At 36.0% G+C, this 24458-nt stretch overlaps 3 protein-coding genes across 4 annotated transcripts in view; 1 reads left to right on the top strand and 2 right to left on the bottom strand.

Annotated features, from left to right (window-relative positions):
- The window catches only part of LOC134746044 (general transcription factor IIH subunit 2), a 250183-nt gene extending 227997 nt beyond the window's left edge, over nucleotides 1-22186 (top strand). Inside the window, exon 10 of the mRNA XM_063680264.1 lies at nucleotides 22175-22186. The gene's annotated coding sequence lies outside the window, so the exon portion shown is untranslated. The remainder of the gene's footprint in view (nucleotides 1-22174) is intronic.
- LOC134746009 (charged multivesicular body protein 2b-B) lies at nucleotides 1962-10427 on the bottom strand. Of its 2 annotated transcripts, none has more exons than XM_063680173.1 (6): nucleotides 10342-10427; nucleotides 8890-8981; nucleotides 7987-8103; nucleotides 7180-7360; nucleotides 6625-6731; nucleotides 1962-5054 (listed from the first exon to the last, which is right to left on the bottom strand). In XM_063680173.1, the coding sequence occupies exons 1-6, from the start codon at nucleotides 10406-10408 to the stop codon at nucleotides 4962-4964; spliced, it is 657 nt and encodes a 218-aa protein (XP_063536243.1). In that variant the 5' UTR covers nucleotides 10409-10427; the 3' UTR covers nucleotides 1962-4961. The 2 variants fall into 2 exon arrangements, with proteins under 2 accessions (XP_063536243.1, XP_063536244.1); XM_063680174.1 differs by lacking the exon at nucleotides 10342-10427 and adding an exon at nucleotides 9101-9252.
- The window catches only part of LOC134746035 (putative phospholipase B-like lamina ancestor), a 28234-nt gene continuing 14992 nt past the window's right edge, over nucleotides 11217-24458 (bottom strand). Inside the window, exons 3-11 of the mRNA XM_063680245.1 lie at nucleotides 17858-18251; nucleotides 17319-17468; nucleotides 16438-16684; nucleotides 15425-15705; nucleotides 14479-14713; nucleotides 13850-14049; nucleotides 13209-13368; nucleotides 12714-13026; nucleotides 11217-12217 (exon numbers count right to left, since the gene is read on the bottom strand). Of these exons, the coding sequence (XP_063536315.1) occupies nucleotides 11892-12217; nucleotides 12714-13026; nucleotides 13209-13368; nucleotides 13850-14049; nucleotides 14479-14713; nucleotides 15425-15705; nucleotides 16438-16684; nucleotides 17319-17468; nucleotides 17858-17976 (2031 nt within the window). The 5' untranslated portion in view covers nucleotides 17977-18251 and the 3' untranslated portion in view covers nucleotides 11217-11891. The remainder of the gene's footprint in view (nucleotides 12218-12713; nucleotides 13027-13208; nucleotides 13369-13849; nucleotides 14050-14478; nucleotides 14714-15424; nucleotides 15706-16437; nucleotides 16685-17318; nucleotides 17469-17857; nucleotides 18252-24458) is intronic.

The following is a 24458-nucleotide window of genomic DNA, read 5'->3' as shown; positions in this document are numbered from 1 at the left end:
ATAGATCAGAGAGAGAGGGCGTCCGCGAACCACGTTTGACGTGTTGCCTCTCTGTCGCACTTGTAAATTCGTACTTAAGTGTGACAGGGAGGCAACACGTCGATAGGCCCTCAAAAGAGTTTTACAGTAGACGATTCCATGTAGCCGAATAGTTTATCTGGCTTTAGACTTAAGTAATCATTGAACGTGCCCATTTCACAGACAATCTACTATAGTCATTTGTTTGAGATGCAATTGAGTCCAAAATATAGAATTCACTTCAAGCGTAACTAAGCGTAAGGTTAACTGGAAGAGATCCCTGAAAGGGATAAGTTCGCCTTTGTACAAATGATGCGTTTTTCTCTTGTTTTATGTTTATTTTTGTACAATAAAGAGTTTTACTAGTCCTACTACTAATCTTAATTCTCTCAACTAACTCGTCAGTTTTTGGTTTACGGTATCTAAGGATCCCTTGAATACGCTACTTAATTACGCTTACATATGTGGAGCATGAGGCGTGACGGGCTAGGAGGATATAATCAAACGGAGTAGCCATTAACAGGCATTCCGCTCTGTCGAAAATAGTCCGCCAATATACACAATGTATGGACTGACGTTTATCTGACAGCTATTTTGACGTTACGTATACATTTGACGTTCCCCTCCCCCGCAAAAATTAGCAGACTTCTTTGTACACAGCAAATTACAGGCATGGTGGCTCCGTTTGGTTATATCCTCCTAGGTGACGGGTAATTTTCTCGTTCTATGTGAAAGGCGAATGATTATACTCTTTGGGCGAATGTCCAGTTAATTTCTTGTGGTATATTAATATATAGGATGATTTTCTGGGTCGTGATCCAAAACCACTCTTTCTGACTGTAAATAATACACATTATCATATGGTAGTATTTGATTAAAAGATAATTAGTTAAAATTTTCTTATTTTTCAAGTAAAATTAATCTTATACTAAGTTATCATGGTCACCCTATAATGACTTTACTTCTCATGTGTTGAAACACTCGCGGGTAAAATACAACTTTGCACCCTTGTATAAAAAATAACTATTGACATACGCTGTATGGAAAGCGACAAGATGTCACATTGAGTAGGGTGACCAAATAGTATGCAAAATGTTTTTTTTCAAATTGTCATCTGAAAAATAATCATCATCATTGGACGACCCCAAAATCAACCTGTGTACTTGGGTATTACGCGTAACATATACTTCCCGCGATATCTCTTGATATCAGTGTCCAGACGTAGGTGCAATTCTTAATTAGGTTAACCTCAAAAAAAAATTACAATTCGCTAATTCATCTAATTTGGGTAAATAAAATTTTTATGACATTGGTATCAAGCTCCAAACTATATTGAAAAAAAAAAAAAAAAACCGGCCAAGTGAGAGTCGGACTCGCGCACCGAGGGTTCCATACTTTTTAGTATAGCGGCAACAGAAATACATCACCTGCGAAAATTTCAACTGTCTAGCTATCACGATTCATGAGATACAGCCTGGTGACAGACAGACAGACGGACAGACGGACAGCGGAGTCTTAGTAATAGGGTCTCGTTTTTACCCTTTGGGTACGGAACCCTAAAAAATGTGTAGTTATATGAGAATCATAAATAGTGCCGCTGCCGCTGGAAAGTGTCCAAAAGTTAGAAATTTAAACAAACGAAAATTTCGGAGACGTCTCATATTTTTGAATGGAGATTGAAAATTTCCATTTCCGAAATAGAATTTTCGTTAAATATTTAAAAAAAAATTGAAAACATTTACTACTTTTTGCAATCACAAAATAAAACAAAGCTATAGAATTGAAGCAAGTTTTATCCCTCAGTTTCGCACTGCCCCATTTAAATTTTACACATTCCTGTGCAAAATGTGTAAATGTATACAATACTTGTATATTTATAATAATATCTTATGTATTTGTTTACACAAGGTATCGTTTAAACACAAAGAAATAAATAAGCAATATTTTCGTGTAAGTACCATGTAATACAAAAATATCACAGATTATTTTTACATTTGTAGGTACATTAGGTATTTACAATATTTTATTAACCAATGTATGGAAAACTGCGTAAATAATAAGCTAATTTCACTAACAAAGGTGAGACTAATAATAGTTAGGTATATACATGTTTTATCTTACAGTAGGTAATAAAGATATAACTGACTTTTTAACTGTTACGACCAAATAAATACCTATTCGGATATATTAGTTCTAGGGATTAAGATTAACAGTAATTTAACACTATTGTAGAAATAAGTATAGGAAACTGGTAATTGTAAACAAGTCAAAAGTACAATTTTTGTTCAATAATTCGTTAAAAACATAAGATTGAGAAGTGTGTAGCAGTTAGAACCAAAATGCCTATGATCAGAACACAAAGACGTTGTGGCCAAAATCGGTCAGAAGGATCATCACTTCACTACTACAGTTATTGGCCACTACATAGTAATTGGCCACTCTTAACAATAATAGTAAATGTTTTATGTAATGTAAATGTGTACGGCTCACCCGGTATTGTATTGTCCTAGTCCTAGCTCTAAGTATATTGATTTGCATGGTAGGTTTTAATTAATTGTACTGTTTAACATTAGTATTTAAGTTTTTTGTTACTAACACTTCTATGGGCCACGCCTGAAAATAAATGATTATTTAATTTAATTTAATTTAATAGGGAATATTGCGCAAAACTGCGTAGAGGGCTTCACTGGGCCTATCGCAGCACAATCACAGGGCCTACCGCGAAACACGAAAGTTCGATTTCTGCCTCTCTATCACTCTTGCATATTCGATCGATATAGAGGCAGATAACGAATTTGATGCATCAATGTCATAGTGAAAACTTACATAGTATGTATAAGTTACTCCATGGTTTAGTGCTGCACTCTGACGGCAGAACATTGCAGTAATATTCCCTATTGTTAGGAGTGGGCAATAACTATAGCAGTCACCCAACTTAATGTAACGATAACAAGAACAAATTAAAAATAAAACAGTAATCATCCCAATACTCGATGCCTTGAGGGATTAGAAATATTTTTAACGCTATTATATTATTATCCCAAAATCACAAACTTTAAGTTTAAAAAAGAACAAAGGGCATGCGCGTTCATTCTAACGATTTTTTAATGTTGAAGATTTAATCAATAATTATTTTAATAGATTGTCATATTGCCATTTCGTTATTCTTCGTTATGGAACTTTGCCATTTTTTGTCGCTTAAATTTTTCATAAAAACAATTAATAAAGACATCTAGAATTTACGAGTAGGTAACATTCGTAATTAGCTCCATGCATGATTTTTTATTTTTTTTATGATTTGGAAAAAATAAAAATTCTTTTGTAAACATTCACATTATTTTATGAAAAAATATTAAAATGTTGAAAAATTTTGAGCGATTGAAATGCTCATAATTTTTGGCGCGATTTCGACAGAGCGTGATGACGTCACACGTTGGCCGGTCCAACTGACGTTTGACCAATGAAACTAATGTGAACTAATCTGTCGAACGCGTGACGTCACGTGACGTTTCGGGCGTTTCGCTCACTATCTTTTCGCGGGCAAATTTTTGTACTTTTTATTTATTATTTTAAGCAATTAAATGATAATTTAATAACGAAAATGCATTTGTAACATGATATAACGGTAACAAACATCCGAATAAAAAATAATTCGTTTAAATATAAACTTATTACTACTTGTTCCATAAAGCTGCTGTTTTATTTTTTAAGTTATTTGGAAGAAACCATACCTGATTAAGAGGTTTGATAGTGTTTGTAGTCAACGTAAAGAAGTAAGATCTGGATCCCTTACACTGTCGACGATAGATATTGAAGTAGCATTTAGCATAAGAAACAGAACCAATCAAAATTAATGACATACATTTTGGCCGTAAAATTGAATCTGTTTGATTCATCTATTGTTCGGCTTAAGAGGCCGTAGTCGATTTTGGAGCAAAAATGTAAAATTGATAGATTTAGTCGTTGAAATTATACACGTTTTGTTACGTAATATCTAAATAACAAGTATTGTTTTGTATTAGCACGTCTTCTCATCTTGCCTTTTAATAATGAGGTCGCGAGCGTGCGTCACCGGTAATGCATGAAGAGAAGGGGCAGTTTTTAAAAATTCATCAAAACATCATGGTGGTAAATTATACAAATTGATGTATAAGTATAGTTTCAGCAAATGTTGTAGATTGTTTAAGTATCAAAATTACGTTGAAATTAAGTCGATTTTCAGAGAAATTGTCACTTGTTTTGAAGTAATTTCTGGAGAAAATTGATTTCGTCTAACTTTCATTTACACTACTTCAAAGTCATAATAATGATAATGTAGTCTGATAAACGTCAAGTACAGGATATGTGTAATACAAAATTACCATGTTTAGCAGCCCAAACTTTACGAAATTTACAAATAAGAGCGACAAAATCAGTGCTTTACGCGCGTTTACCTAAACGTCCATCAGAAAAGCAAACATTACTAATTTTGTGAGTCTGTTTTCAAACTGATCTGATAAAAGGTAAGATAAGAAGACGTGCTAATAGAAACCAGTACTTGTTATTTCAATTAGGTAACAAAAGGTGTAAAATTTCACGGACTAAATCTATCAATTTTACATTTTTGCGACTAAAATCGACACCGGCCTCTTAAGCTCTTAAAGATTAGTTCCCAATAAATTAGTTCTTGTTTCCCGGGTTTCATAAGCGAAGCCAAACGTTATTTCAATAGTTTAATTTTATTGAGTTGATCGGCTAAAATTAGGCCGCATACCAAGACTAAATATAGCCGCGAACATCTATGCAAATTTGTCGCCCAAACATGCAAAGACAGAGAGGTAAATAGACGAAACTTCGATTCCCGATGTTTGCGGTAGGGTTCCCGTTGAGAACGATAATCTGAGAAACAAGAAGGCGATGGAATCGTGAAGTAATCTCCTTGAATAGGGCCAATAACGTCCGCCCTATGACTTGAGTTTGGCGAGCTGCGCCATAATGTCTTTGTCCGCCGTGGTCTCGCCTAGCTTGCCGCCGCTCACCGATGGGGCGTTTGACATCTGAAAATAAAAAATAAAAACCTTTCATAACACAAGATTCGTGTTAAAATATGAACTCTTTCACAAATTTTTAATACCTATCTATCACAAAGACCACAGAAAACTTTTTTTTTTTATAGTAACCAAAACTATATTTATTATAAGTATACTATATGTTGTATTATTCTATCTACATCTAAGTTCTACTTTTCCTACATGTATTAAACGCACAGGGATCGCTATGGGTCACGCGTATTTATTATTGTTATTATTTGTTATTTAGATAAAACCGGCATTTGCGTTTTAAAAGCATGCACAATAAACATTAAACATGCGCACAGGCACACAATATTTATAGTTTGTTTCTTTAACAGACTATAGGTGATATTATTTTAATCAAAGTATGTATTTTGTTACTGGTTTATTTTATATTAAGGTCTGAAATCAAGCGTTTCCGTTTATCACAATAATAAAGTAAAATCAATTAATTAGTCAAAAAAGTCATAATTAGATATAATAGTAACCTTTTTATAATATCCAACCCAAATGCAGTTATTTGGAGCAAAGAAACTGAGAACTTGAATTACAGACCAAGTCATGAATACCTGCACCAATGAAAAACCGTTGATAAAACACTTATTTCTTACAAACTTCTTACAAAAAACCATAACGTTCCGTACCATTACGCAAAAAACTGTTAAAATACTCAAACCATCTCATTAGTTCTGCATTCAATTTATGAAACACTTTGAACTCTAGGATTACATAAATCAATATGTAAATACTTGATTTCTTCATACCTACTAACTGGAGTGGAATGTAGATTGCATTCTTCTTTTATTATTTTTAGAGTTAGTTGCACATAATATTTTTTTTTTGTTTGTGTTCTTAATGTATTTTTTGGTTTGGTTGTGTAATATGTTCGTAATTATTCCTTGCGTTTATTTTTGTAATGTTTTAATACGTATCTTTGTGTGTTATCTGTACGAATAAATATCTTTATCTTTATAACGCCATTTTATTCTTGCGATAGGTTGCAGTGGGTTGATTATTGCTGCTTAAAAAATATGAATTTAAATATGTAAGCACTAGCTGTGCGTCATTGAAATATAGTTGTTCAACTACATTTTTCTTTGTTTCATTCAAATAAAGCATATTGGACCAACATTGTTGGTTTAGTTAAGGCTAAAATTTGATTGCAGTATTGCAAAAAGGGACTCATACATTTTTCGAATACAACTTTCGTTTATGCAAAACCTTTTCGTTTTTGTCGTTTTATGTGGCCTCAAAAAAGGTTAATTATCATTGACGGAGCGTTAGCGAAGGTTTCAGCTTGGGCAAAAATGTTTTCGTATGTCCGAATGTTATTTCCTCTACAGATCGCAATTCTCAACCGATTCTCGTGAAATTTTGTGAGCTGGTTCGATGATTAAATAGTTTTTTTATAATAAGTTTTTGGAAATTGTTCAAAATGGCGGAGCCATACATTTATTCAGTTTTAAGTGTATAGACGCGCGAGGTCTACAGGTCGCAGACCCACTCAGCATAACATCCTCCTCAGCCCTAAGTTGGGTTCCTATCATTCACATACCTTTCCACTGATCTCGATGCCTATTTCGTCAAGAACCTTATTGACAACACCCTCGGTCTCCTCTTCGTCTCCGGACTCGTCCATGATGTCGTCAAGTGTGTCATTAACTAAAAAATAAACAAACATGTAGTGCAAATTCTTCTTGATTGGGGCATTAAGAATATCTGATAATATTAACTTTATTAAGTTTAGGGCACATGCATATGCACGTTGTTTCTTATTATAAAGATTGATTCCCTTTTTCTTAATAATATGTAACAAGTTTCTGTGTTATTGGCGAAAAAACATCATTTTATTACATTCTAATCTATTTGAAATCAATATGGAGGGGATAAAAAGTTATGAACGCTTTCACTATACCTACTCTAATATGTATCCTATAACTCAAAAACTATGAAAGTAATAAAATATTGCAGAAATTAATTTCTTCTTGGAGGTCTTAACCTACATTCGACGTTCCCCTCCCCCGCAAAAATCGGCAGACTGTTTTGTACAGAAAATTACAGACAAGACATTTGGTTATATCGTCTAAACACTTATATAAAAAAAACATACTCATTTCATCTGTCATATCCAGCCTGGCATTTGCTTGTTTGAATGCTTCCATGTCCTTGGCAATCTGGTGCGGGTTCATGACCTTATTTATGCTTCCCATGGTCTTGGCTGTGGTACCCATGGCCCCAGCTAAGGCTATGTTGGCACCCATGGTCTTGTTAGTCATTTGGACATTAGAAATCTGGAAACATAAAAAATGATTTTGCGACTATGTTTGGAGAGTGGTAAAAAATTGATAAAAGTATTTTTTTGGTGCCAGAGGCAAGGGTAACTTTCTGAGTTAGTGGTAGTATAAACATAAACACCTATTCGCAGGTATAGATTTGATAGAAAATTATTATTGATACTGGGATATTGCTGACGGCAAAAGTCTTATCACTAGTAGCATTTACATACTATGATATAATGCTATTTAACCAAGATCTTGTAGAAGTACTTAGAATTAAGGTCTCAAAAAAAGGAAACCATTTTCCAAAAAGGTAGGTTTTTAAGGTCATTGCAATCTTCTATATTAATTCCATTTAAACTCATCATTCTTAATTATAGGTTCAGAGAAGGTAACCCAATTTTTTTCTTTGAGTTTATGTATTTGTTTCTAAAATGCTACAATTCTTTGGATTTGATTGGAGAATGTTACCCATAGTTTTTCTAATACTTATTAAATATTAATTGACCTTATCTTATAACAATGTTAATATTTGTTACAATACCCAAAGATCAAAGTACATTAGACATTATGAGTCACTTTTTAAAATTAGCATACAAGTGTGAAGTTTTAACTTTGTCATGTTTCACAACCCAAGTTACCTTGCTGTTGGCCGTATATATTCTTGTCTTCTGTTTCCGCAGCTGAACCAGCTGCTTTGCTAGTATTTTACAGCCTTCATTGTTCCCTTCTTTTGCCATTTTTTTTATCTCCATTTCCTGTAAATTTATTTTATTTATTATTTAGTAAGCAGGCAGGCAGTTGTGACAACTGATATAGCCTGTATCCAGTTATCATTGACAGGTAGATGTAGAGATATGCTTGTCTAATTTATTTTTAAATTGATTCACATTTTGTGCAGAAACCAAATCTTCGGGAGCTTGTTCCAAGCCCTCACTACTCGGTTGCTCAAAAAGTGTTTATATGGGTTACTGTGGGACCTATTCCTTTCTAACTTTAAGTGATGACCTCTCAGACGGGTGTTGTTGTTGCGCTTGAACATCTCATGAAAATCCTTGAGGTAATTGGTTTTGGAAAATTAAGTTTTTTTTACATTTGCTAACCATTCTTTTTTGCTGTGCTGTTCCTACTTAATTCAGTTAAACTTCACTGATCAATTAAACATGTTGAGAAAATAACATTCAAACATGGTAGGAATTACAATTAACTAAGTATAATGTGTAAGTGTTCCTATTAATTAAGTAAAATACAAAAAATTATGTTAATAACTTAATAAGCATACACAATAACAATTGCATATCTTTATATTGTAGTAACACCATGCCATGAATATGGGCAAGTTTTATTGTCAAGAGGTTTTGGAGATCTGTGATGATTAGTGATGATAATAGTGCCCATGATGATTAAAACAGTAAGGTTAAGTGTTTTAAGGAACCAACGAAGAAGATACTAAAAAAAACTGTCTAGTGAAGAGCGAAATATAGCGAATAACAAGTCCCCAAGGTTGTGGGCGACTTTGTGGCCTAAAAAGTAAAGACAATTACCAGTTTCTTTTCTTCTCTCTCTAGCGTGGCCTTATCCCTATCGAGCTCTCTGGTGGCTTTGCGCAGTTCCCGATCATTCTGTCTCTGCTGTTCTGTAAATACGGAAGACTATTATGACCCAACTGTTGAATAAATATACTTAGTAGATAATGGATAAACATTGGAGAATCTTACTCATAGCAATCCAATTGGTTGCTAAATAAATACATACCTTTAACAGTGGGCTCTTTCCTGAAGAAATTCATAGTATTTTAATGGATAACGATAGGCTAATATAAGGTTGGATTTATTTGATATCAAAGTATTGCAAAACAAAACTAAACGATGACTAATACAATAAAATCCGGATCGCTCGTTGGTACCTTCCTGATAACTGTCACTGTCAGCTGTCAAAGTCACTTTGGTGGTCCGAGTTGTACATTAAAGTCATCATAACGTTACGAAAATAAATTATAGTTTGTCAAAGGACTGTCTCATTTCAAACATAGACAGAGAGAATCATACTATCTTTGTCTTACACTAGTACTAGCACCCAAAAGAAAAGGTTGTGTAGTTTTTTTTGTTCTTATTTGCTGATAATTTGGTTTGATCAACTATATATACAGTCTGACAAGAAATTGTAGAAATTAAAAAATGCCAATACTGTAGTGTCGTCCCTTTCAAATCAATCTAAGAAAACGGGACGACACTACAGTACTGCCACTTTATAATTTCTACAATTTCCTGTCGGACATTATAGTGCGACATATTAAAGGTAAAGCAAATCTTGTCAGTAGAAAAAGGCGCGAAATTCAAATTTTCTCTGGGAGGATATCGCTTTGCGTATTTTTTTAATTTTCTGCCTTTTTCTACTACAAAATTTACTTGACCAACTATAGTTTACACGTCGTAAGCGCCGTAAAATTCATCCGCTCCGCTTCTATGGTTTGATGCCAATACGGCAGCAACTCAGGGCGCAAAACACTGGTTCTCTGTGTCGGTTCTATACGTTAGTAATAATAGTTCCATTGAGCTAAAGTGGGACGTTTTGCCGGCCGCGGACACAATTATACCTACTTACTGTTCCATATGAAGGGTACTCGGAAAGAACATGTCTAGCCACTTTTTTCGGAAAATGAGATTTTCATCTCAAAATGTAGAGCTCCTAATGAACTATTAATTATATATTTTGGCACCACTGTATAATATATATATGTAACACAAATTTTTTTTGTTAAAAAAGACCTGGTCACGGAATTACCATACGTGCTGACATGGTTCCAAATTTTAAAACCGCGATTACTAAAAATGTTAGTAAAGTGACTAGACATGTTCTTTCCGTGTACCCTTCATATGAGCACACAATCATGCTTGATTTAGCTTCAAAGCTCAAGCTAGTCGAGAAAGAGTTTTAGAATAGCAGGTAACTAACCCTAACCCTATAGGTGTGTGAATAGATAGTTCATGTTTTACCTCTGAATGATTTGAGTAATTCATTGTTGTTTTCCATTATAAAGTTATTGAAGTCATTTTGTTCCATTATTTTCACTTCAAATTTCCAGATTTACGGTTACTGTACAGATGGTAAACAACGGTGATGACAGATTGCTTCGTTACTTGGCGACGAGTGTTACCATTAACCATCCATTAACTTCTAGAATGAAGTGTTTAGTCCACAGAAAACCGCCTAGGTGGTTGGTCAGTGGTTTAGTCACTTTGCTTGCTTTACGGCTCAGCCACGACATTGCGCGACTGGCAACGGCGGCGGTGGCAACCATAGGTGGGAACAAGAGGTCCGATCACTGTGTCTCGCTCCAACCTATGATTGCCGCCGCCGCCGTCACCAGTCGCGCAAGTTCGTGGCCGAGCCGTTAATGGCTAAAGCCGTGCTAAAGCCCACTGCGGCGCACAACCACTTTTATTTTAGCATGTGGATGATCTGCATCATTATTTTCTGTGCTTTCTATGCAGTGCTAAGTATGCTACAGCGGTGCTCTTTTATCAACAAGGATATTAGTTAGATTCGTGGACTATCAACCGCGTGTGCCATAAACTAGCTAAATCTAGAAAGTCACTCGCTGTTGTTGGGGCAAAATTGTACAACTCCCTTCCTGCCGAAATAATTGATGCAAGCGATACAACATCCGAAAAAAAACTCAGGGCACTCTTAACTGAACTGGCGTGCTATACCATCGACGACTTTGTCAGATAATTCAATATAATTATTTATTATACTGAAAATGACATGTAAAATACTAAATTTTATTAATAAATATCTGAATCTGAATCTGCCACTGTGAGTTACCGCAGAAGGCCGAATTAAGGGTTACGAAAAATAATAAACTAACTATTTTTGTTAGGTATATTTTCGAGAGCAAAATCGATTCTTTTAATTTTTCAGGTCACTTCATTTTTATTAAAAAAGAACAATCATTGTAGGTAAAATTATTTCTTAAGTACATACAAAGGTATAAAGGAAAAAATAGTATTTTAACTACATCTTTTTATGAGAAATGTTGGCACTTTTATTTGTGACTCCTTCGAATAGGTACCCAGTCGGGTAGGTGACAATACTTCATCTTGGGAATAAAACATAGGTCCTACTGACGACGTAAATATGACAATTCTCTTAAATCATAAGGTACGACACGTTCTAACAAACACGAACATAAATTGAATAAATAATTCTATATAACTACTTAAAACATTGAATTAACGATTAAAAAAGGAATCTAGTAAAGGTGATTTCATCGGCGATTATGTAAAATCGGACGGATGTCAAACGGCCATTGAATACAATGGGTAAAACAATAAAAAATATCGATTTTATTACTTACACAATTTTATCCTACATTAGTGATACAATGTCTATTTTATGAACATCTTTAATATCGGAAAATGAAGTAGCATTTTCTTTTTAGACATCTCTGGAACTTGGACTGTAAGCTGCTGGGATAATGTTCTATAGACGTTACACCACTATTCTACATTTAATTATTATGATTTAAAGGACGCTAAGAGATTCACCACGACCAAACTGGTGTGAAGGAGCCAAAGTTCCAAGTATCGGGTAAGCCTTGGTGGGTATTGTTCTGGAATTCACTTTCAGACCATTGGAAGGGTTTGATGACATCCCTGTTTAGAAGTTCCAGAGTTTCCTGAGCTTCTTCTTCTAGCTGTTTCTTTACGAGGTCTCTGATCTCAGGCCCGTTGATGGTGGGCTCATCGTCGAACTGGTCGGTGTAGATGGTGGCCACGGTGCCTTTGTTGAGGGGGATGGTTGTGTTGGTTGTTGAGTTTGAGTACGGCGGGCTGGATATGGCGACGAATGAGCGCTGGTTTGCTTGCCCTGCAATTAAATTGAACTGTTACTTACTAGTTAACAATGTTGAAGGATTGCAGATTCGACACTTAATTATTGAGGTTCTATTTCAGCTGAAATTTCGCAAACGTATAAGCAGGTAACCTGATGACGGAGACCGAACAAGGGCATATGAACTTTGTGATTAAAGAATGTAACCTCATGAGGTTACATTCTTTAACCCTTAAATGCATGATTTTTTATTTTTGGTTGGGAAAATGATTTTATTTAGTTATTTGGATGTAGGGTCTAGGAATCTGTGAGCTGTCCAATGCATTGAGTTTGGGTTCGTTACCATCGTCTTGTGCAGTAGTAATAAGTAAATATATCTTTAGAAAAGTAAATAAGTCTTGAACAATTTCTTGGTTGTAACTTTGCAAAATTGTAACTTTCCAATTTTTTTTCTGCCTACCACAAAAAAATTTAGGCACTCCTAAATTATTACTTTGTGTTATGTATGCATTTTAAGTATGAACGCACTTACCTACAACCACTTTAGTGTCGATAACTCCATAGGCTTCCTTGTGGTGCGCGATGTCACCACGCACCCCCAGAACTGACCAGTAACCGTTGTCTTGTAAGATACATGGGACATTTCCAGTACACTCCATGGTCTCGTTGCTAGCTCTGTTTATGGCTGTGACGTTGTTCTGTCTCATCAGGGCTATGATGTTGTCTAGAGACGTGGCGTTCTTGTAGCCTCTCTTGAACATTACGGCTCGGGATGATTGGAATTCCGAGAATATTTCCCCGTATTCTTCTTTCATTCGGTTTACGTGCGTATGTTCGGAAATATCCTGCAAAAATGGGTGAATATAAGATTAAATCTATGAAGCCTGGAGTGAGAGAAGAGTGATAGAAGTTACAATATTAGCGTGGGAAGATAACGCAATGTTGACCTTGTGTTTTCTAGTCCTGATTCCATATATACCTATAATATAGTATGCCCCCAATAGGCTAATTGCAAGTGCTAACTTACCTCGAAGAACGGCAACCCGTATGTGGCCCAAAAGCCCTGCTCTAGCAAGGTTTCCGTTAGGTCAGCTGAGTGAGTGCGTCCGGGCACCTGTTCTATGAGACGCAGCAAACCCTTTTGGTGACCGGTGCTATTGCGAATTACACTTATGTGCCTTACGTCTCTGCAATCAAAAAGACGAAACTTATTTATCTTTCCTAAATTCTTTGCTGATCACTGATTTATCGTTCTCCTTGAATTTGAGATTAATATAACAAGAAGGTTAATGTACAGAATAGATACCTTTGACAAAACGTAATGACAGTAATTCAAGCAGATCTTAAAGGTTTTTGTAAAGCCACACACAAGCAGCTTAACTGTCAATATATCTAGTTAGCAATTATATTGAAATCATCATCATCAAGTTGTTGATCATCTGCAGCATGCTGATGGAGTTCCTGCAACATGCTGCAGATGACTTTAAATGTTACGTACTCAGTTGAGTACGTTACAGTTCGCACACAAATTCTGAGGAATTTCGGAAGAGTGAGCGTCGCGCTTAACAGCGAGAGCGTGGTGACAATCGGGGCTCTCGTACTCTTCCTCGAATTTTGTGCGAACTGCATGCTCCATACAGTCATATACTCATATATAAAAAAACTTACTGGTTTAAGCCAGTCATGGGAACAAACTCCTTCCTATCTGCCCTTTTGCCGGAGTCATCCAAATGGCCGAGTGCGGTGAAATCGACGACAAGCCACTGTTTGCTCGCTGTGCCAGAATTGCTTACAGCTAGTATGTGCGCCCAAGCACTAGGGTTGGAAGCGAGGCGGTTAGCGGTTGCCACGCGCGGCGCCGTGGGAATCTGAAAAGATAAAATAACCTTTAAGGCGATAATCAAAGATCACAAGAAAAATCGAACTTCCTCTTAGTGCTCGGTCCGATGAATTTTTATATAATCTGCGGTTGCGAAAGTTCAACCGCAAACCCGATTCTCAGCCTCAAGCAGTGGCGTAGATAGGGGGGGCTGGGGGGGGGGCAAGTGCCCCGGGCGCCATCCAAGAGGGGGCGCCAAAATGGGCAAAAGGCAGCAGCAGGGAAACTTTTTTCAGTCGTCAGGGAGCGCAAATTTGGTGACTGCCCCGGGCGCCATATCCTCTAGCTACGCCCCTGGCCTCAAGCATAAACTTTAAGAGTTTTTCGTGTTGCCATGCATGTAACAATTTTGTTAAGCTAGATACAGATATAAGTAGTTGGGTTAGTTGTACTTGAAATATCTGATAAAGTAACTTACTTGCACAGTGATGTTGACATCCTTCCACAGTTGACTGTTGTAGTTATTGAGCGAGGTCCCGGTGACGGCCATGCTATGCCCGGCGCCCTGTACCATGTAGAACTCGTCCTGGCTGGTGACAGAGCCTGGGTAACCGGAGAACTCCACGGTCGTACCAGACACTAGCGTTGAGCTCTTTGATGTTAGGTGGTAGTTAAGCTTGTAGCGCTTTAGTATTCTGGTCATTGACGAATAGCTGCAATAGAATGGCGAATATAAAAAATACAATAATATAAAATAAAATATATGTATGTATAATAAAATAGTTACACCAAGATTAAGTCTGCAACAATTTTGATAGCACACGCAGTACAACCGTTATTTTAAACGTCAAAAGTCTATGAAATTATGACGTTAAATAACACTTGCACTGCGTGTGCAATCAAAATCGTTGTAGACTTATCTTGGTCCGACTTTTTACTATTTGTAATACCGGCCGACTTGGTCGCGGGATTCAGAAACAAACTGAAAAGTATAGGTACCTACTGTACCTACTCCTAGTTTAATTTGATTCTAGTATAGACTATAATTATATTGTTGACATGCATCTATAACTGTCATGTTAGTGTCAGAGATTTTAAAATGATGTTCGTGATTTAGGTATCTAGAAATATATTGGCGAATTTTTATGGATAATAAAAAGAGAAGAGGCCACTATTTCTAAAATAACTAACTTTCGTGATGTGTTGCATATGTGTATTTTAGTGAGTGGTTATGGATATTTCGAAATAACTATAATGCAGTTTAGGACAACATGATGGCCAAGAAACGAGGCACCATAATATGGACCATTGACTATAATACCCGATGCTGCAAGCTACGCGTAAGTCTAAAATGTCAAGCCCTTATCAATAATTTAATTAAAATTAAAATTATTAGTTAAATTGAGATATCAATATATGCATACCTCCCAGCAGCATTATGAGCAACGTAAAGCTTGATAGCTGCGGTTCCATCTGCAGATGTTTCGTTAACGATCCTCAAAAACGCACTGGATAAGCCTGATACCGCGTCCAAGGCAGGGTCGCGCAGCGTCCAGTTCATCTTACGCTGGAACTCCACGGTCTCGGCCACGGCGTTCAACCAGTGCAAGTCCGATATGTCGTGGTCGTACTCCTTCATGCTGCGGTCTACCCCGTGCTTCCAGCCGGTGTAGATGCCGCTGATTTGAGTGTAGTGTAACGAAACCTGGAATTTTAATAAATAAGTTTCCGTCATAGTGTTCCTAAGGTATCTTTTGCAAACGAAATATAAACTACCTAACTTATGTGAAATGTTATCATGATATCATGTGTCGTAGTTTTTCAGGTGTTAAACATTAATCCCGCGGCGGGCAAATTAAGAAACTTTAAGTCCCAGTAGGTAAGCTCAGTTCTCCATACAAACGTAGTTACGCTAATATTTTAAAACGACTAGCTAGATTGCTCTGAAACTTTGTACTTACGATAGGATAAGGTATATCTAGGTCTGTAATTAGTTTATGTAGCTTCAGATACCATAGTTAAAAAAATACAGCGAATTTAAGTTTTTCATTGTTTTTGCTCTATTTCGTTTGTTTTATATACTAGAGCTATATAAACTAATTATAGAACTAGATATACCTAATGTCATTGTATGTGCAAAGTTTCATTACAATCCAACACGTAGTTTTAAAATGAGACCGAAACTCCGTTTGTATGGGAATGTGAAATTCGGCCGAGCTGGCCGGGTACTTAAGGGAATAGCAGAAGTTTTGTTATAATGAACGGTGTTCACACATTTTGATTGGTTCGTGGGTTCACATAGAATGTTACTTGACGCGTAATTAACTAAACACGACTGCTGCATCTTATATCCCAAACGTTTCCATACAGCTAGGGTGCTGTCGACCTTCGTCGATCCTTCGTAAATCCTGATACAATGAGAATGTTTTTAACTTACTTGATGCCAGAATGGTTCAGCCGCTGCTCGCTCCGATGATTTTGTCTTCCAGATGTTGACGGAGCGGTCCAGGGCGTCCCTGAGCTTGTCGCATTGCTTTTCTTGGTCTTCGCACCTGGCGCGAATGGTATTTTCCAGGTGAGTGTGGATTAGGTACCAGGTGAGAGCGCCCTCAACTATGCCTGCTGCGTACGCTTGGATCTCATCTGGGTACGAACCATCGGTTTCCACTTCCAATAGCGACCAACTGAAAAAGCAAAGTAAAAGTTAGGTACTTACTATAGTTACTATGATTTGGTGGGGCAAGATCAGTATTGCAAAACCCTCTTGCAGGACCCCTCTTTTCACCCCCAAGTCCTTGTGTGGCAGTCGCCATTGCCATTGCTTGCTGGTCTCATATAAACACGGACGCATGATCCACTTTTTAACTAATTCTATTGTCAAATTTAGATAGATACGGATAATAAAATTTTGTTTAATGTAGGTATAAATACTAAAATTTAAAGACTTCAAAGCCACTTAATTGGTTTTCCGCTGGTAAACCTTGTTATACTTAAGTATATGTATTTGTTGAAAATTTACCTGTTTGCATATTTATGGGTAACGGATGTTATTTTAAAACATTTGACCGATCAATCCGATGTTTGTAGTAGGTACGTGCCTTTGTATTTAATTTTACTTGCATGTATGTTCTTAAAAAATAATATGAATTATGTCTTGGTACAATTTTCTTACACAAACAAAGCAATGATTCGACGTGGAATAAACCGTCACCATTGTAAACAAAGTGACGTGCCACTTACACACATATTTACGTACATAGTTTATCAATCAGTTTTAATCAGTCATAGTTAGCGTTGCATGTCTTGTGGTGTACTAACCCAGTTGTATCAATGTCCATTCGGAAGTGTGCTCGGGCGACTCCCTTGGGTATGTCAGATAGGTCGTTGCTCTGACCCCAATACTCGATGCGATATCCAGTCTTGTTTGAGTAGAATACTGTGGCTGCATAATTTCCGTCCTCTTGAGTTCTTTAATGAAAAGATTAAATAAATCGTCAGTGTATTGTCGTGTGATAATGACAAGACAAAAAGCCTTCCGCCTTCAAAAATCCGGCCTTCACCACTGGAGGGCTTCGTCACTTTTTCTTTAATATGTGACATTTATTTCAGTTTATAACAGAAAAAGACTTCAATTATCTACGTTTGTTACCTTCATATGGTGGAAAAGCCATAACTTACAAGTATTTCATGTTGTTATTGCATCAGAATACAAGGTACCACAAAACCCGAAACTTGAAACCATGCCAATAACGTAAAATCTTTAAACACTTCGGCCTCCGTCATCGCCATAAATTTGATAAGAATTTAAAGTAAGTACCTATATAGTCTTATTATAAACAAAATTTTGGTACACTTACCTATCAAACTGGCCAACAAAGAGCGCCACTATTGCAAGAACTCCAATTATTCCCAGTATATACGAGCTGATCTTCGTTCGGAGCCATGACGCTCCAACTACTTTCAGGATTTTGGTCATTTTGTTTTATTTTTATTTGCATCAACAAAAAAGAAAATATAGAAAACTATAAAATATAAAAGATGTTCAGGAATTTAATAACAATGAAGTGACAGCGCGTGTATATGATTAGCTCCAATGGGGGAGAGCGCATCGGACGTCCGATGACCAATCCCGGTGTTCACGGGTTCCCTGGCGATGCTCCGACAGGTCTGCTCGAAGACATTGGAATCCGCTTTTCTGTGCGAAATTTTTGGTGATCAACACCAGGTTCTTTCAGTAAGTGACTTTTTACCCTGAAACAAAATTGTCTGCTTCAATATTTTAGGAAGGTACGCCTTAAAAATCGCTCGACAATTGATCACTCTATTGTATTTTTGAATTGATATTTCATATTGACTAAATAAATAAAAAATAAACTAAATTATAATAACAAGGTCTAACGACACAAGTTAAGGTAAGCCGGGTAAGGTAAGGTGACAATCCGCTTTTTACCTCTAATACGAGGAATAAACATTGAAAGCAGTGTCAAGCATCTAAACACTATCCGGACTGTATCCGGATGGCATAAAATGTCTCGAACACTTCACATTTATTGCACACTTATTTTTGTACAGCATATAAATAGCTAAGGGATATTGACTTTGAACTTGTGCAAATTAGTAAAGAAACATTTAATAGCACTGCTCTTATAGAAACACAGGTTCGTTCCAAACGTCTTCATCAACCACACTGAGAACGCCAAGCAGTAGGCGCGCTTATCACAATATCAATAAGAGATAGGTAGGTAATGTTTGGGATCTCGTTTTATCTATTTGTAAGTAGCTAATACAGGAATCAAGTAATAAACAGGTGTGCATTTATTTATTTACGTTAATTGTTATGAGTTTCTGGGCTGTTACCGTCTCTACTCATTATACTCTCTTATCTCTGTTGCAGATATAGAGATTTTTTTTATTATCTGGAGTATTTAATTCTACAATAGGTACTATTACTAAGTCCTATCACAAGTCCTATGTAGTTCTTCGGATACCCGGATTAAAAAAAATGTTACAAAAGACTCGAACTTATTAATTTTAAAATGACCACACCGAGGGAATAAAACAAAACAACACAATTGTTGGTTTGTTATCACTTTGTCAGCGTATTTCACGTACCTATTTGATATGTAATTATGTGTAGTGTATGTATACCCAGGACAAATAACGGCTTTCTAGTAAACTCAAAGTATACTGAGAACTGAGATCCATCGCTCGCGGACAGACGGATAGGTATGGTATAACTATAATAAATAAAACGAAAAACACTACGATTAAGTAAACCTTATGACTAGCTAAAAAGGAATTCATTGGGTAAGGGCTAAGAATTTATAATGATAATCTATCTTTACAAGAAAGAAGTGACAATATTTGAAGGGTACACGGAAAGAACATGTCTAGTCACTTAAGTAACATTTTGAGTAATCGCGGTTTTAAAATTTGGAACCATGTCAAAATGTAGGGTAATTCCGTGACCAAGTCTTTTTTAACTTAAAAAAAAGTTGTGTTACATATATTATACACTGGTAGCAAAAATATCACTAATAGTTCATTAAGAGCTCTACATTTTGAGATGAATATCTCATTTTCCGAAAAAAGTGACTAGACATGTTCTTTCCGTGTACCCTTCATTTATAATAAATATAATTATGTAACTGAAATTACATCAGGCTAGGTCGACCTAATCTAATAACAAAAGCCGTGCACGACAGGAATAAACTAAATTTGTTTCTAGTACCTAATCTATTAACCCTAGGTTACCGAAAACTCGATATCGATTATATTGAAAAAGTTATTTTTTTTAATGACAATAAAATTCGCTTTGTTTGAGAAATAGAGTACGCAACATATATTGCCAAAGAAAGTAAAATAAAAGTGTAACGAAAAACCGTCCATTGTTCGTAGTTGTTTATTTTCTTATAAGAGATTTATGAACCAAAGATACCATAATTAATAAAATAATTTGATTTACAAAGGATTTAATAGTTTGTGCGTCTACTAAGTTGAGTAGATATCTACTCTAACTATATCTGTCTAAAATATCAATTTTTTACATACCTGAACAATCCTACTTCAGAGCCTTCAAACGAAATTGATTCTTCTAATTAATCGCCTATTAGTACGTAAACTAAATACGAGTAAGTACGAACAACAAGTCGATATTATCGATAAATGTCTCCAAAAGTAGATATCAATTTTGTTTTTAAAATACGTTTTTAACTTCATTTAGTGTCTTAACTGGTTAACAAACACAATATGACTAAGTGCTACAAAATACGCCTATATTTTCAGAAAATAGTGAAACATTTCTCACACGCGTCGAGAAGGCTAGTTGAATGAAAAGTAGGTGCGTACACTGCGTACGCGCAGAACACAAGAGAGAAAAACGAAGTGCGACTACTAACTACACGGCAAAGGGCATTCTTAATATTATCAATATAGTTTTGGATGTAGGCCAAAAATGGATACGTACGTACCACAACAGAGGGTTGAAATAGTTACGTGGGGTTTAGTATATTCTATTGACCAGTTATTCCTTGGTAAAAAACGTAAACATCAGGTTAAAAGAGACAAGAAAATGTATTCGTGTTCTCGTGACCTTTGTTTCTTTCACTAAGTCCAAAAATTTAAGTTTAAAAGTAGATATTACCTAAACAGCTGCTTTTATTTTCACAGACACCTCACAAATCAGGCATTACATTTTTTTTATTGCACTCCAATAATAATCCTTGGTTACACTACGAAGTCCTTAACTGACTGAAAAACGTGCTTAGCAAAGTATTCGTTGATTTGCTACAGCGCCTACTGTGATTCTGACTCCGTTGTGTGCTGAGCACAGCGCAACAATGCACCAAATGAACCTGAAATCATAAACCTAGTACCTACTAGGCAGTAAAGCTACCTAGCTTTACACGTGGCTGCCGTAGACAATCGCCTAATAATAACCATTCTAAAGTGGATATCTAGCGACCAATTTATAGCTTGACTATATAGAATTGCTGCTTGCTGTTTGCGGTTGCCATGTCAGTGCATTAGCATGAATTTATTATTATAGAAGTATATATACCATTTACAAATAGAAGTTAGTACTAATATATAGTTTGATAGAGATTTCTCTAGCATGAACGTCATGTTGTTAGTGCTTGGTAAAATAAAAACATCGACAATCCTATTATCGATAAGTACCCCTTCAACGTTAATCATTTTCCATATTTCTGCCATGCACCCATTACATCAGTGGCATTTGAAAAATCTTTTATTCAATTTATCCGGTTTTTTTTTAAAGGCAAAAGTTTTATACCCGAAAGTATGTAATAAAATTGGCAGTTTAAGTACTTCGAGACTTAAGAAATCCTATGTGATGTGATGGTTTTATTGGCGATTGCGATTTGAAAAACAATTTTGGTGTATGTGTGTCATGGAGTTTCTTTTCAAGTAAGTATGTATGTGGGTAAAGTATTAATAAACTCATAGTTACGTTATTCTTGTTCATTTATTTCCAAACGGGTCACATTTTTTTTATAACATTATTCTGACAGTTATAAGATATCGATAATATGAGATATCGATGATCTCGGAAGGAAGTCACTAGCGTTGCCTAGTTCGTGCTAGAAAAATCTATGTCTGATAAGTTATAGTAGGACGTGATTTTCAACGCTTCAGCGAGGTTACTAACAATAACATGTTTACCTTTTCTATCCCTCCTAAGCACGTGCATTGATATTTATCAGAAAACGTAAAGTTTACTTAGTAAAATCACGAGTTTACACTTATTATTCACGGAATTTGCAGAAAAATCCCTAGAGATAAAATGTACTTAAATATATTTGATTATATTTTGAAGATAAAAAAAACTAATGCTACCATAAACTAGGACTTATATAGGTATGTTGTTATGTAATAAAGAAAAGTTGGCAGCGGAAAACATGTATTGGCGTGTGTTCACTATTCATGATGAGAGCTGATGCTTGTTCGGCACTAGTCTTATAGTAAGGTAGGTAGTGTAGCTACCGTATATTCTAACATGAAATTATATTCATATTTACTTATGTAGTTTAAAGTGATCACTAAAACAACCTTTAAACATTCAGTGAACAAACATATTTTGGTTAGCTCGCCTTGGGTATTATGTCAATGTCTTGCTTTGATCTATCATCTCCCATCCCAACGATGCAAAAAAGCTTGCATTTTTTTTCACAGTAGGTACCCATCCGTTTCCATTTGTACCATTTGTATGTGCAATAACGCTTAAATATAAATAAAGTCATAATAACCATAGGGTTTCAAGCTGCAATGTATGTACATAAGCTATAAATACGCATCTATATTCGCTAGGTTAGCCTGGATGGTCAGTGGGCCTTAAACAGCCCGCGGGCCAAAGGTTGAGTATGGCTACCATGGCTTGTCTAAAGAACTTAGTTACCGGTCTATCTACAAAGCACTTTAAGATTAATAGGTTCGTTTAAAAGTCCGAGGTAAGGGACCGGACCTAGTACTGGCGCCATCGCTATAGCAACTAGGACCTGACACCCGTTTCATATTTCCTATTACCTCATTAGGCTATATCGTCTTACACGTTATACATTACTTCGTTACATAGACAAAAGAGACTTACTTCTTTAATTAACGAGCATTGTACTGAGTTCAAATATCGAAACCAATTCACACTTACCTGAGATCCGTGGGAGGAGCGGACGTAATGAGACGCTCATTGTCAAGGGAAAAGCTCAAGTACAGAAAAATCTTACTTCACAACAGCAATAAAATTGCAAGTGCTGCAAAAAACGTTTTCTGATGGTTAAGATCGAACAGAAATAAGACTGGCTGGGCGCTAGTCGAGTTAAACAGTCTGAAGCCAAACACTACTGACTGACGTAGGCATTAAAGAAACACTATATATTTTTTAACTTTTCCAGTAAACATTATATACAAAATTGTAAATGGACGTCCGCTCGGACCGTAAATATATCTGAAGTAAATCAATAATGTTCAGTTGAAATACGCATTTAGTTTTATGATGATGGTCGAGGCGCGTTTATACGGATTTTTGTGGAACATGCATCATCTGGGCGTACCCGTACTGTAGTTAAAGTAGTGGCAGATACAACTTATAAATGTAGATTTCCAGTAAACACATTAGAGTAGCATTGAGAAGTCTGTACGATAGTGGGCTGATGGTTTCAAATCTACGCAACGTCTTACGTAAGCGAACAACTTGTGAACGCGAAGCGAAGCAGCGCGGCGGGCCCACGGCTTTCGCGTTCGCAACGAGATCACCCACGTAGGACACTTCTATACTTTCTATGGGTATCAAAGGATTGATTCACCCCGCGTCGCATCGCTTCGCTTCGCGTGAACGCGTGTTGTTCGCCTACGTAGTACGCTGCGTAATGAGTAAGACACTAATAGTCGGCGTCAATATGATCCGTGACGCACTCATTTGTGGCATTTGAAAATTGAAAACAATAATAAAAGCTAGGTACGTAATTAAATACTTTGGATATTTCGTTTATTCTTTTTCCGATGTTTCTTTAAATGTTTGGCTACCTAAAATATTGCAAGCAGTTTAATTCACTTTGAACTACACAATATTGTTCGCTATGCCATTCCTATTATATTTTATTAAATTTTTATTAAAAGTATAAATTCGTTTACTAGCCTCAGTCATTATCTAATCCATTTCGATTTTTCTTCGCAATTGCATGTTTGTTTCAGTCAATGACTATAAAAAAAATATCTTACTAAAAATTCAGACGGCCAATTGCTAATTAAGTATTTTTTTATTCGTGTCACAGGAATCTAATATCATCTGTCCACCAAATCATTTTGCTTGCGTAATTTCAATAACACGTGACGTATATATTTAGCTGGTAAGGAAAAACAAAAGTAGCCCAATGACTAGTGTAAAAGTAATTAATTATAATTAATTCAATTATCACATTCAAGATATAACACAATCTATAAAAACAGTATAATGATGCGTTTTAATGGAATTAAACCGTTTTAAAACTATACTCAATATATATATTTTAAAAAAATACCCATTCGAACGGTAAAACTCTACCTAACATAAACATTTTAAAAAAACTGAAACAACTTTCGTGAGGTCAACTGCTCAACTGAAAATGAGGTAAAGGGAGTTCCGGAATACCTTTGTCAGAAACTCAGATATTCTTTGTGCGTTTTACTTCTTTATGTTTAATACAGCAGGTAGCCGCATACCGACATTCCTGGCCGTGTATTCCCAGCTACTGTTCTTTTTGGTTCGGCGAGCGCCGGAATAATAGCTTAAGTTTACAAAACAACCAGTTTAACTAAATATTTAGATCCTTAACAAGTATTTGGCATCGGACAGTATAACTGGCTTGTCTGAGCCCTTGACTTCCCTGGTGAGCGATTGGAACGACGATTGTAGCGGACACTAACCCATTGCTTAATAGTTTGCCCGAAGCCATGTGAAAATAA

The sequence above is a fragment of the Cydia strobilella genome, chromosome 12 (genome assembly GCF_947568885.1).
Source record: "Cydia strobilella chromosome 12, ilCydStro3.1, whole genome shotgun sequence".
Taxonomy (NCBI): Eukaryota; Metazoa; Arthropoda; class Insecta; order Lepidoptera; family Tortricidae; genus Cydia; species Cydia strobilella.
This window is presented reverse-complemented; position numbering and strand designations above follow the sequence as displayed.

What these genes read in the sequence shown, in the direction of transcription:
- LOC134746009 (XM_063680173.1), bottom strand. Translation starts at nt 10,408, where the DNA reads ATGGAACAAAATGACTTCAATAACTTTATAATGGAAAACAACAATGAA. An exon ending in AGAGAGAAGAAAAGAAACTG is followed by an intron (nt 8,104 to 8,889) that starts GTAATTGTCTTT and finishes ATAAATTTACAG; the next exon opens with GAAATGGAGATAAAAAAAAT. An exon ending in GGATATGACAGATGAAATGA is followed by an intron (nt 6,732 to 7,179) that starts GTATGTTTTTTT and finishes TTTATTTTTTAG; the next exon opens with TTAATGACACACTTGACGAC.